The sequence below is a fragment of the Sturnira hondurensis genome, unplaced genomic scaffold (assembly GCF_014824575.4).
Source record: "Sturnira hondurensis isolate 20B ecotype Veracruz unplaced genomic scaffold, ASM1482457v3 Scaffold0004257, whole genome shotgun sequence".
Lineage (NCBI taxonomy): Eukaryota > Metazoa > Chordata > Mammalia > Chiroptera > Phyllostomidae > Sturnira > Sturnira hondurensis.
The window spans coordinates 3,641,186-3,654,098 of NW_028076888.1; the positions used below are offsets into that span (position 1 = coordinate 3,641,186).

General features: G+C 42.9%; 1 protein-coding gene and 1 non-coding gene across 5 annotated transcripts in view; one reads left to right on the top strand and one right to left on the bottom strand.

The window, feature by feature from the left end:
- Nucleotides 1-12,913, bottom strand: part of PRDM2 (PR/SET domain 2) — a 118,057-nt gene that overhangs the window by 59,980 nt on the left and 45,164 nt on the right. For all 4 annotated transcript variants that reach the window (XM_037045191.1, XM_037045190.1, XM_037045188.1 and 1 more), the window contains exon 6: nt 5,108-5,234. In XM_037045191.1, coding sequence (XP_036901086.1) covers nt 5,108-5,234 — 127 coding nt within the window. The remainder of the gene's footprint in view (nt 1-5,107; nt 5,235-12,913) is intronic.
- On the top strand, nt 8,458-8,559 carry LOC118986401 (U6 spliceosomal RNA). Its single transcript, XR_005066370.1, has one exon. It is a non-coding gene; the product is annotated as a U6 spliceosomal RNA (small nuclear RNA).

A 12,913-nucleotide genomic window follows, 5' to 3' on the forward strand; every position in this document is an offset into this window, starting at 1 on the left:
CAGCCCCTCCCTATCCTGGACCCCATCCACCCCAACGAAAACACCCAGTACAAGTCTGACCTGCAATAAAATGGTTAAGGTCCCCGCTGGGTAGTTCTGAGCCATCTCTCCAATGCTCCCCACCAATCCATACACCAAATGCAATACCTGGTGGAAGAGAAGCCAAGGTGTCTATTTGCAGCATTGAGTTTCATAACTCAAAAATACTCTTGTGAGTTACCAGGTAGCCCTCACTAGGCACCGCCCCAGCAATAAATTTCCCAAAATGCTAATAGTAACACCCAAACTATCCCTCTTCCTGGAGCTCTCAGCCCCTAGAACCTGATGGATCCCACTCTGTATCATTCATGTCATAGCCTCCAAAAAGCCATCTACAGTCACGGCATACTTCACACACACACAGACTTTAGTGACATTAGAGAGACCTGTCTTGTTCATCTTGCTGCAAGATTCCCTCCCTCTCTAGAATGTCAGTTCCTTGACAGCAGGGACCTGGCACTTCAGCACCCAGACTCAGTCTCAACGTGGACACAGCACTCATTTGTGAAGTGACTGGGGGGCAGACCACCCTCACACCCACAACCCTCTGACCTGCTCCCAGCCCCTAAGGCCCCTCTGCTCTGCCCCCTGCTCTCTCCGTTCTGAGATGCCCCGTCCTACCCCTCCATCTAGACAAAGACACCCCAGCCATCCCAGCCCAGAGCTCCCCTTTCCTTCTCTCGACATCAATGGTCCTTTAGTCCAGCACTTAAAAAAGGTAAAAACCATAAATAAAATGTGATAAAATAAACAACTTCAGACCCAGTGATTTTGTGGATCCCTTATCTCCCTAAAGTGACTATAAATTTTTACAGGCTTTGTTGCCTTTGAAAAAAGAACTTCAGACACGTACAAAGAACTTGAGTGTTCGTCACAATAGCAAGGTTTTTCAGTCAAATGATTTTGATTGTAGAGACAGATGAAATATTTCCTTTTTAGGCTGACTATAATTTAACTGTTCCGTGGTGCCTAAAGGTCACCTAGATAAATACTATAAACTAGCTGACAGGCTCAGGGACTACTTACAGTTTTTATAAAGCACTACTTGAACCTGCTAAGTAAGCTTAAGGAACTGTGCTTCTTGTAGCTCATTCCTGACTCGTTACACATTCTCCGTCTTCTTCACTGCTCAGCTACCCGCAACAAAGCTACTAGCTGCTGCAAGTAACCCTCCCTCCCTCCCTAACTTTCTACTAATTTGCTGTGAGTAGGAAAGTCAACAGATTAGAACTGGGCCTTCAAAGAGTTGACTGGGCACAGAGTGAGGCCCTGCCATGGGAAGGAAGAGGGAGAGACCCACTGCGTCTTCTGATCTCCCACCAGGACTCCGTAACTGCACCCATGATTGCTGGCTGATGGAACGAGTCACAGACTCGGTGGTTCCTTTGTCCACTGCATTCTGTCAGTGGCCTAAGTACCACGACTCACAGGCCACACAGAGCTGTTCCCTTTTTATTGTCTCATTTGCTCCGACAGTAGCCCAGACAGTAGCCCAGCAGGGTTAAGGAGCACAAGGCCCGGCCATGTCAGCGTCAGGCACCCACTCTCAAAGCTACGAAAACGATGCCCCGGAGGGGTGACACAATTCGCCTAGTCACCTGGTAAAAACTGAGGGGCCCTGCATTTTTCATTCCTTCCATTAAGCCCATTTGCATATAGCCTCTGTTGTTTATCTAGGGTAAAATAATTTCATATAGGGCTCTTACGTAGCCAAGAGAGGGAAGGGCAACAACACATCTTGCCATTATATTCTATTAGACTTGATTAGAACATTTGCCAAAAAAAAAAGGTTTGCCCAGAGTCATTGTTTATTGCTAACAAACAAATTCAATTTTGCACACTAACAAATAAAAGACTGAAATGGAAAAGATGGTAAATGCACCCAAAATTGGCCCTTCTGCTACTTTACAGATTATAACCTTCTTATGGTTCAAATTAAAACAATCGAAAACACCCGACAATAAAAACCCTCCCTTCCGCTACACCTGAAAAGTTTCATCTGTCCATCCAAGGGACTTCTCCTGTTTGGACATGTAAGAAGTCAGACTGCATTACAAAGCTGAATCCAAAATTCTAGCTTAAAATGCCCAAGGTGTGTACATCGCTGGCCTACGGCAAAGCGCACGCTCCCTGGTCAGAGACAAGACGAACTGTGTTCTCACAACACCATGTTCTTTTCCTTCGCTACAGGTTTGTGTGCGTCTTTGCCAACCAACGAATATTTATTGCAAGCCTATTCCATGCCAAGCATCTAGGCACTTGATCAGCAACTTACTGATTTAACGTTTGTCTCTGGACTACAGGTGCATTGAAAAGAGTCACTGCCCAGCACCACCCAGCAGAATGCCTAGCACACAGCAGGGGCTTAACAAACATTAACCGCTGTGAGACAGAGACACAGAGAGGAAGGGACCCCTCCGATGGAAAGGAATCAGGACTTTTCACTGCCCAGAACTCGCCTCATGACCCCCCAGCAAACTGATGAATTCTGAAAGGCACCACATGCGCGCACAGCTGTAGGCCTAGCAGCTGCTGTGCAAAGGAGCTGAGCCCAGAACTACGCGGATTTCAGCCCTCTGTTTCTCTCTGCCTGCCTCAGAGGGAAGTTAGGTCTACTGTCAATCTACCTGTCAGCCCGCGTGTCTTCAACATCTGGCTTTCAGAAATACTAAGTTAACACTGCTACTGAGTGACATTTATGTTGATTTACTCACTGACATCACTGACTGAAAAGATATTAAAATGGCTGAGGTCACACACACAGAAGACCTGTACAGAAGCAAGTTCATATAAAAAGTTCCCCATTTCAGGTCCTCGCAAGCTATAAATTAGCTTTCCCAGAGTATTTGACTTAAAAACAAAAAAGCTTGACTCATTATTTAAGCTCTCCAAATTTTAGGTCATAAAGTTCAAACATGACTTTTTACCAGTAAGCTGTTCAAAACAGACTAAGTTCCAAGAGTAAGCTTCGCTCAAGTATTTTAATTAAAAACTAAGATTCAGTGGGTTATATGCTGCTCAGAGTTGTTATAAAAATAATAGCAGGATAAAAAGAAATATGAACTACTTAACTCAATATAAAAACTCAGTAATTTACACAGATATGAAAATGAACATGTGTAAGTTCATTAATCACTAATAAACAAAAGGTTTATTTTCAGTTCTTTTTCCCAAACTCAGCCAAATGAATAGATTAAAAAATTAAGGAATAAATTCAAAAGAAAAGCAAAAGCAAAAAGCAAAATAAAATGTTTTAAATATGCATGCCAAAGTATGCCAAAGGGAAAAGTCTTAGAGTGGTTTCCATTAAGCTATAAATATGCTTCAATATATGAGTAAGTTATGCTTAGCAGAGGGTAAACATTTTCCCTTCCCCCCAAACTCCAACCCCTGCAAATCTCAACTTACCTGGAAAGAAAGGCTGGTGACATTAGTTATAAACACAACGAACACTAAATAGAGGAACAGGTTGAATTATGTGAACACTTTGTAAACAATTATGCACTAAGCCTCATGTCAATAAAACCGCAATACCCAGTTACAACAGCGAGAGGAAAAAAAGGAAGAAGAAGAAGAAACAAACAAAAATCAAACCCTGGGAATTTTCTATGCCCTGGTCATCTGACTCAGGACAATGTATTCAATGAACTAAAACAGCAACAAAATCACTGCAATAAATAAAGAACATGTATTTAGTAAAAGGCCTAAAACTGTTCCTTGGATGAGTTAGTTGTATTCACATGACACTGTGAAATACAAAAGGGTATGTGATGGAAAAACCAAAAAGGACTTCTTGCCTACATTTTTTAAGTACTATTTTTACATTTTTCCAAAACCAAGTTTATGCTGTGATTTTATTTGCAGTATCACTTCCACAGATCACTTCGCAATGTACACTAAGTTAATAAACAGTGACTCATAAGTTCAAATAACAACAAAAATTAACTTAAGACTAAGGCGAGCAAAAAATAAGACGGTTTTTATTAGCAAGAAACTGCCATATTGCGCCCTGGCATACAGTCAAACTACACTCTACAAAAGATTCACAAACTCACATTAAAATTCTTCCGTAAAAAAAAAAACCCCCAAAACGTGTCAAAATGCCAGCTAGAAATATGATACATCCAACCAAACTATTTTTCTACCAGGATCCCCTCCCTTTACTAAAGGTGACTACGCTTTACCTTGGGTTGAAAACATCATAAAAGAAAACTCTTGGAGTCGAGTCAAAAGTGACAAAACAGCACGCTCTTCAACTTCCATTTTGTTAATGGCCTAATTTCAGGAAGATCTGCCCTGCTAAGACCTTAGCCTCCCCCTAAGAGTGTTGCAATGTTGCGTGGCGCGGCCTGGCCTCGGCGTGGAGTGGGATGGAGAAGAGTGGCCGGACCATCCCGGAGAGGAGCGCAGTGGCGTGGCCGAGGTGGGGGGGGGGGGGCGGGGGGCGGCGCGGGNGGGGCGGGGTGCGCCGCGGAACAGCGCAGAGTGACGCCCAGTGACAGGGCCCGGCCGTGTGGAGTAGTGTCAGTCCCCGACCAGCCCGCCCGCACGGAGTCGCAGTGTGCAGCCCAGCGCGGCCAGCTCTCTACCCTCCCGGTAACGCGAGCTCGTCAGCCACAGCGCGCCCGGCCCTTACCGCACAGTCCGGGTGGACACAAGGGCATCGAATCTGCGGACCTGGAAATGTCACTGTAGGCACACATTTTTATGACGCGTTCGCTGGCAAATAGCACAAAAAGCTAAGAATATGCCGGGAGTGCACCGCTCTGAAGGGACAGGCTGCTGCTCCCGCCCGCAAGTCCAGCTATTTTGACGTCGAGTGCGGTGACAACTAGCCCTCAGACCTCGCTGGGGTCCGCGCACTTTTCCACGCCCGGATTCCCAGCCCCAAGTTTAGAAAAGAGCCCAAGTGGCGTCCGGAGCCGTGATTCAGCAGCGGCCCGGGGGGAGGGGGACCAGATCACGCCGGCAGCCGGTCCGGAAAAGGTCACCGAGAGCTGCAGACTCCGCCCAAGCCCGGCTCTGGCCAGCCCAGGAGCAGAGAGGGAACCTGCGGCGCGACTCCTACCTTTCCTGCTTTTCGGGGAGCTCCGCTTGCTCCGGGCGCTGGCTCGCTCTTCCTCAATCGCAGCTGCTATCTCGGGGTTGTCTTCCCCATTGTACCAGACCAGGAGCTCCTCGCCCGGCGCGATTGGCTGCAGAGAGAGAAGAGACAGGGGCCTGGCCAATCAGAGCGGTGGTTGTTGGTGGGGCGGGGGCGGGGCGGGGCTGCCAGCCCGAGCCCAGCTGAGCAGGAAGGGCTCCTGCGGGCCGGGCGGCTGCGGGAAGGGACCCTCTGCTGGAGGGAGGACCTCACTTCCCGCCAACCTCCTCTCAGGGATCCGCAAGGCGGTCTAAAGATCTGACTAAACGAGATCGCTTTAAACTCAGAACTGCCGTATGCTGCCGAATCTTACTGGTCAAAGCGTCACGACTAACCCACGCAAAAGGAAAAACCAAACAAACCCAGAACCATTTTGCCCATGAAATCTAGCTGAAATTCTGCCCGTGAAATTTAAAGCACAATTAGAAAGAACCAGGAGATTTGGAAAGAGAAGTGCTTAAATCTCATTACCAGATTCCAAGAGCACATTAAGCATGATAAGGAAGAACTATATACCACTGCACATTCTAGAGTCACCGCTGATTACACCACGGAAAGGCAGTGGGCTCACAAGCCTCCTGGCAGCATATTATCCGGGCTCGGGAAGAACCTGCTCGCGCCCGAGGACAACTCCCGTCTTGCCCTCTGTACCTACCACACGCTGAGTTTACATGATGACAACTTAAATTCTGAAGGAATGTTCTCTTAATAAAGTTGGGGTTTCAGTGTTCATCTCCGCCATTTCTCCGCTTCCAGAATAGTTCTACTCCATTCAAGAAATTTGAAATGTGTACTTGGAAATCCTTAATAAAATTTGCACTTAATTTTTTAAAAATTTAGAAGGAAATATGTAACAACACCTCACGTGTATTATACTCCTAAAACATTAATTCTTAACAGCCATGTCTGTAGTGAGGACATACACCACCAACCACCTAGAATACACCTAGAACTAGGCCCTCAAGAAAAACAACATACTGAGTGCAGAGATGACACTCCGAAACAGAGTTTAAGGAAATGGCCCGTTGGTTCCTCTCACGACTCCACTGTTCAAAAAGTTTCAACAGGCTCTCACAGGTGACATCCCGCCTAAAATCTAATGAATAAAGTAAGAATCAATGATGCTATTACCAAGGGTAGGAGCTTCTTCTTTCTTTCTGCTGCATAGAACTCCATTGTGTAAATGTACTGGAGTTTTTTGGTCCACTCATTTACTGATGAGCACCTAAGCTGCTTCCAACTCTTGGCTATTATAAATCGTGCTGCTATGCACATGGGGGTGCACAGGTTCTTTTGGATTGGCGTTTTAGGATCCGTAGGTATAATCTTAGCAGTGGATTTGCCAGGTCAAAAGGCAGATCCATTTTTAGTTTTCTGAGGAAATTCCATACTGTTTTCCATAGTGGTTGTACCAGTCTGCAATCTCACCAACAGGATCCCCTTTTCTTCACAACCTCTCAAGACAGCATGGATGGAACTGGAAAGCATTACGCTAAGCAAAATAAGCCAGGCAGTGAAAGACAAATACCATATGATCTCACCTTTAACAGGAACCTAAACAATAAAACAAACAAGCAAAATATATTTAAAGATACTAAAATAGAGAACAGGCTGACCATAACCAGAGGGGGGGGAGAGGGGAATTTCAGGGAAACAGGGGAAGGGTTACAGGAACAAGTATAAAGGACACATGGACAAAAACTAGGGGGGTGGAAATGGGAGGGAGGTGGGGAGGGGTGGGTGGGTGGGCAGAGATGAGAGTAAAAGACAGAAAACTGTACTCGAACAATGAAAATGAAATTAAAAAATTAAATAAATAAAATAAGAATCAATGAGTCCATACTAATATAAATGAAGGAATGAAGGAATGAATGAATGAACAAATGAGCAAAAAAATAAGGAAAGTTCGTCCTTAAGGCAGATCCCAAATAATCAATTAAAAAGAAATAATGGAGGCAGGCAGAAGAGGGTAAACGGGAATAGGGATGGAAGGAGACTAGACTTTGGATGGTAAACAATACATATACAGATGATGAACTAAAGAATTACACGCTTGAAAATTATATCATTTATTAACCAGTATCACCCCAATAAATTCATTTTTTTAAATAATGGATTTAGAAAATCACCACTTGGCAATCATCACATTAGTAATTGATTCAGGCAAAAATCATCAATAAATGCTAAAACTTAGTAAAAGTTTGAGGAGCAACAGAATTATCTGCATATGAGATGTCATGAGTTAAAATAGCCATTACAGATACCTTTTGGCACTCCAATGAGCTAATCTGTTTCTGTTGAAATAGGCTTTTTATTTAAATAAACCATTTATGATTCCAAAATATATAGTTTTCTTCTCTATTTTTTGTTGTTAAGTTACATATTCATGACATGGTGGTATCATAAAACACTGGAAATGATTAGAGTTCACGGAAATACATAAAGACTTAAATAAACCAAAGTAAGAAGAACATGGAAAGTAGCGAGTAAAAAACATATTCCCACCCTGGCTGGCACAGCTCAGTGGACTGAGCGCGAGCTGCAAACCTAAGAGTTGCAGGTTCAATTCCAGTCAGGGCACATGCCTGGGTTGCAGGCCAGGTCCTCAGTGGAGGCCACATGAGAGGCAACCACACACTGCTATTTTTCTCTCTCTTTCTCCCTCCCTTCCCCTCTCTAAAAACAAATAAATAAAATCTTTTAAAAAATGTACTCCCGATTTATTCCAAACCCAACAGCATAAGCACAACACTGGGGGAAGACAGCATCGGACGCTTTCCAGGTACCTCCTGGACACCGAGCCTGAGCTTCCGTGGTCATTGCACTCCAGTCCTCAGAGCACTACTGTCCTAGCGACCGCGTGAGGTTTGAACCAACACAAACTCTTTATGCAGGAGGGCACCCTTCTGTTTGTCAAAACACACAAGGTAAAACCATACCAGAATCTGTTTTCACCTAAATATATGATAAAATTTCTAAATGGCTAATGACCTCATGAATAGCTAGATTAAAAAAATGTGATATGTTTACTACTGAATAACCTTCAAAACTGTTAGCAACTAAGAAAATCATTATCTTACTGGGCTATATACTTCCCAACTTCACATTGAAACAGCTGTACAGGTAACAAATCTTTATGAAGAAGAAAATAATATATCTATTTAAATCAATGATTGTTTCTGTACTGTTTTTTCTTTTTATAAGTCAAAACTTTAAAGGAAATTGTTTGTTCTTAAACACAGCAAGTATAAACCTGCAAAAAATAAAATCAGCCTTTGCTTCATCAGCACATATACTAAAATTGGAACAATAAGAGAAGATTAACACGACCCCTGTGAAAGGATGACACGCAAATTTGTGAAGCGTTTCGTATTTTTGTCAATAGATGCTGGAAAAGCATCTGATAAAATTCAGCACCCATTTATAACAAAAACAATCAGCAAAGTGGGAAAAGAGGGAGCGAACCTCAACATAATAAAAGCCATATACGAGTAACGTGCAGCCAACATTATGCTCAACGGTCAAAAACTAAAAGCTTTCCCCCTTAAGATCAGGAACAAGACAAGGGTGTCCGCTTTCACCACTCTTACACAACATAGTACTGCTAATTCTAGCCACAGCAATCAGACAAGAAAAAGAAATAAAAGGCATCTAAATTGGAAAGGAAGAAGTATAAAACTGTCATCATTTGCAGAAACATGATAGTGTATGTAGAAAACCCTACAGTCCCTACCAAAAAACTACTCAACCTAATAAGTGAATTTGGCAAAAGAGCAGAATACAAAGTCAATATTCAGAAATCAATGGCATTTTTGTACACAAACAATGAAATAATCAGAAAGAGGAACTAGAGAAAAATCCCATTTACTATAGCCACAAGAAAAATAAAGTAGCTATGAATAGATCTAACGAAGGAAGTAAAAGACCTATACTCAGAAAACTATAGAATACTAAAGAAAGAAATTAAGGAAGACACAAATAAATGGAAGCATACACTGTGTTCATGGAATGGATGAATTAACATCATTAAAATGTCCACACTACACAAAGCAATCTATAGATTCAACACAATTCCTACTAAAATACCCACGGCATATTTCACAGATTCAGAACAAAGACTTCAAAAAATTCACAGGGAACCAAGAGAGACCCAGAACAGCCTCCACAGTCTTGAGACAGAAGAATGTAGTAGGAAAGATCATAATGCCCGATATCAAACTGTACCGTAAAGGCCACTGTAATCAAAACACTCTGGTACTGGCATTAAGAACATAGGTCAATGGAACAGAATACAGAACCCAGAAATAAACTGTCTCTACAGTCCATTAATATTTAACAAAGGGGGCATTAGCATACACTGGAGTAAAGAAAGCTCTTCAATACATGGTGCAGTGAGAACTGGACTAGTACGTGCAAAAAAAATGAAACTAAACCACCAACTTACACCATCCACTAGAATAAACTCAAAATGGATAAAAGAGAACAATAAATCAGGACACTACAAAAGTCCTAGGGGAAAACATAGGATATTTCAGATATCCCATGTAGCGATATTTTTGCTGATATATCTTAGAGCAAGAGAAATAAAGGAAAAAATACACAAATGGGACTACATCAAATTAAAAAGTTTCTGCATGACTAAAGAAACCATCATCAAAATGAAAAGGGAAATGACCATATGGGAGAACACATTTGCCAATGAAACATCAGACAGGGTTTGATCTCCAGAATATATAAAGAACTCTTAAGACTCAACACCAGAAAGACAAACAATCCAATTAAAAAATGGGCAAAGGACCTGAATAAACACTTCTCCAAGGAAGACATACACATGGCCAATAAACATATGAAAAGATGCTCAGCATCACTAGCCATCAGAGAGATGCAAATTAAAACCACAATAAGGTATCACCTCACACCTGTCAGAATGGCTGTCATTAATAAATCAAGGAACAGGGGCTGGCAAAGATGCGGAGAAAAGGGAAGCCTAGAGCACTTTTGGTGGGAATGCAGACTGGTGCAGCCACTATTAAAAACAATATGGAATTTTCTCAAAAAACTAAAAATGGAACTGCCTTTTGACCCAGCAATTCTGCTGCTAGGACTATACCCTAAGAATTGTGAATCACCAATTCAAAAGAACTTACGCACCCCTATGTTCACAGCAGTGCTATTTACAATAGCCAAGTGCTGGAAACATCCTACAGGCCCATCAGTACATGAGCGGATCAAAAAACTGTGGTGCATTTACACAACGGAACACTACACAGCAGAAACAAAGTAGGAACACCTACCTTCTGCAGCAACATGGATGGACTGGAGAAGATTATGCTAAGTGAAATAAGCCTGGCAGTGAAAGACAAATACCGTATGATTTCACCTGTAAAGATGAATCTAATAAACAAAATAAACTAATGAACAAAATTAGAACCACAGGCACGGAAACATGAAACAGACTGAAAGTGACCAGAGGGGAGGGAGGAAGGGAGATAATGGTGAAGAAGAGGAAGGAACTAGACAAAACGTGTATGAATGACCCACAAACATGGACAATAGTGAGGGAACTGACTGTGGAAATGGGGGGTGGGGTGGGCAGAGGAGGGCAAAGGGGGGAACATGGAGACAACTGTAATAGAATAACAATTTAAAAAGTGATAAAAAATAAGACAAAAAATTTTTAAAAATCCAAAGTCCAAACAACCTCTTTTTTTTCATACATTATATTTCAATGTTTAACAAAAAAATAAACAGAAAAACTTTAAACATTCTCAGCTGTTCCTCTGGGTTCTGACAGGCCTTATATAATCAAGCATACTCTGTTCTCGAAACACCAACACATATGAACTTGAAATTCTAACAGACCAAATAGGTAGAGGCAAGGGTTCCAAAGATTTCCGACAGTAGGTCAAAATAAAATCCTCTGGAATTAACAGGAACACAAAAAGCACATTCATGCTTTCCCACCCACAATCTACTCCCCTATGTGACCTTTTAAAAGTCACAGGTTAGAAGCCTCAACTCTCAAATGAGTGAACTGAACTGAAAACCAAAACTCACACTTCTTTCTCCCTTCTGACCACCCAGTGCACCTGGTAGGGCCCCTGCCCGCCTCGCCAGCCTCATTTACCCTTCCTCCCCTTGCTCCAGACACAATGGCCTTTGTTTCAGTCCTTATTAAAAAGCTCTATCTTATTCCTACTGCAGCATCTTTGCCTCTGTGGGGCCTGTCTTCCTGGACGGCTCTTCCAGCAGAGATCTCCCTGGGGCTGCCACACATGGCACTGCGGTGCCTTATGTCTTGTCTTCCCTGACCCCCCAGAGCTTCAGCAGCCCTCCCCCTACCCAGTCCCATCACATCTGATGGTCTTTAAAGCACTTACCATTATCTGAAATTATTTTGATTACTTATTCACTTGCCTCCTCCCCCATAAATAGGAAGTTCCGTAAGACCAGAGATCTTACCTGTTCTGTTCACTACTGTGGAAGAATACCTGGTACATACTAGACAATAAATATTTATTAAACTAATAAAGAGAAGAATGAGTGGAGAGCAGGCTAACAGTTAACTTCCAGAAATTTGAAATAGTTTTTAATCACGTTACAAACAAAACCAGCGTTGGGATTTTCCAAATACCTGGGTGATAGTTGAGAAGGTGACACAGTGCCCAGAAGAACATCAGATGTCATTTATTTACAAAGTCTAACCCACAGAAAGCCTAATCTGTAGTCAGATAATCACTAGCAAGAAACCTGAAAGGTCTTGTGGGTGCATGAGCAACATCAAAGGTCGGGAACGGGTGTCTGCGAAGACCAGAACTGCGCTACTGCGGACGAAGACAGGCCAGAACCACGGCAGCAGGACAGCTAGCCAGCAACTGGGAGAACTGGGGTGGACAGGGAACACCTCGCAGAACCCTATACACATCACCTTGCTGAGTCCTCACCACAGCCACATGTACCACTTTCACTACCACCTCCATTTTTACAGAGAAAAAAACTAAGACAGAGTTTAATTTACTTCTCAGGGTCACACACCTCGAAGCCAAAACCTGCTCAGAAGCAGTCAGCTACAGGCCCCACCCCTAACTATGACCCCACACCACCCCGCCGAAAACAGCAATTACCATTTATCTAGCACTTAATGAGCACTAGAGCTCTACTTGGAATCCCCTATGACGTCACATGATCACCCTATGAAGTCGATGCTATTATTATCTGAACCTTACTAATAAAACTGAGGCACAAAAAGGCGACTGGCCTTGGGCCCCACAGCAAGCCAGGATGGAATCCAGAAGTCAGGCTTCGGACCTCACTCTCTCAAATTCTCTCTCTCTTGCTTCTCAAGGTGTCTCAGACTTGCTATCAGAGACAAACAACCTCATGAAGAAACTTCAAAGTGCCCTATATCTCCCTTGGAACCTCATTTCTACTCCCTTGACTGCGCCAGATTTAACCCCCTACATTTCCTCCCCAACAGGATTCTGCCTCACTGGTTCAGCCAGGTGTAACCCTCACTTCAAATTCATCTGAGAAACACAATGAATTCCTGAATCTAATTTCAAATTCCAGCGTAACAAAATTGTACAGTTACACCTGCTAGAAAATCATGCTGCTACAATAGAGAAGGAAGAAAAGAGAAAGAAGGTTGTAGAAGTTTTAAATGAGAAAATGTAGTTCCTACAGGAATTGAAGGCCAGGATGCGGGTATATATGAGGCAGAGGGCAAGTCCA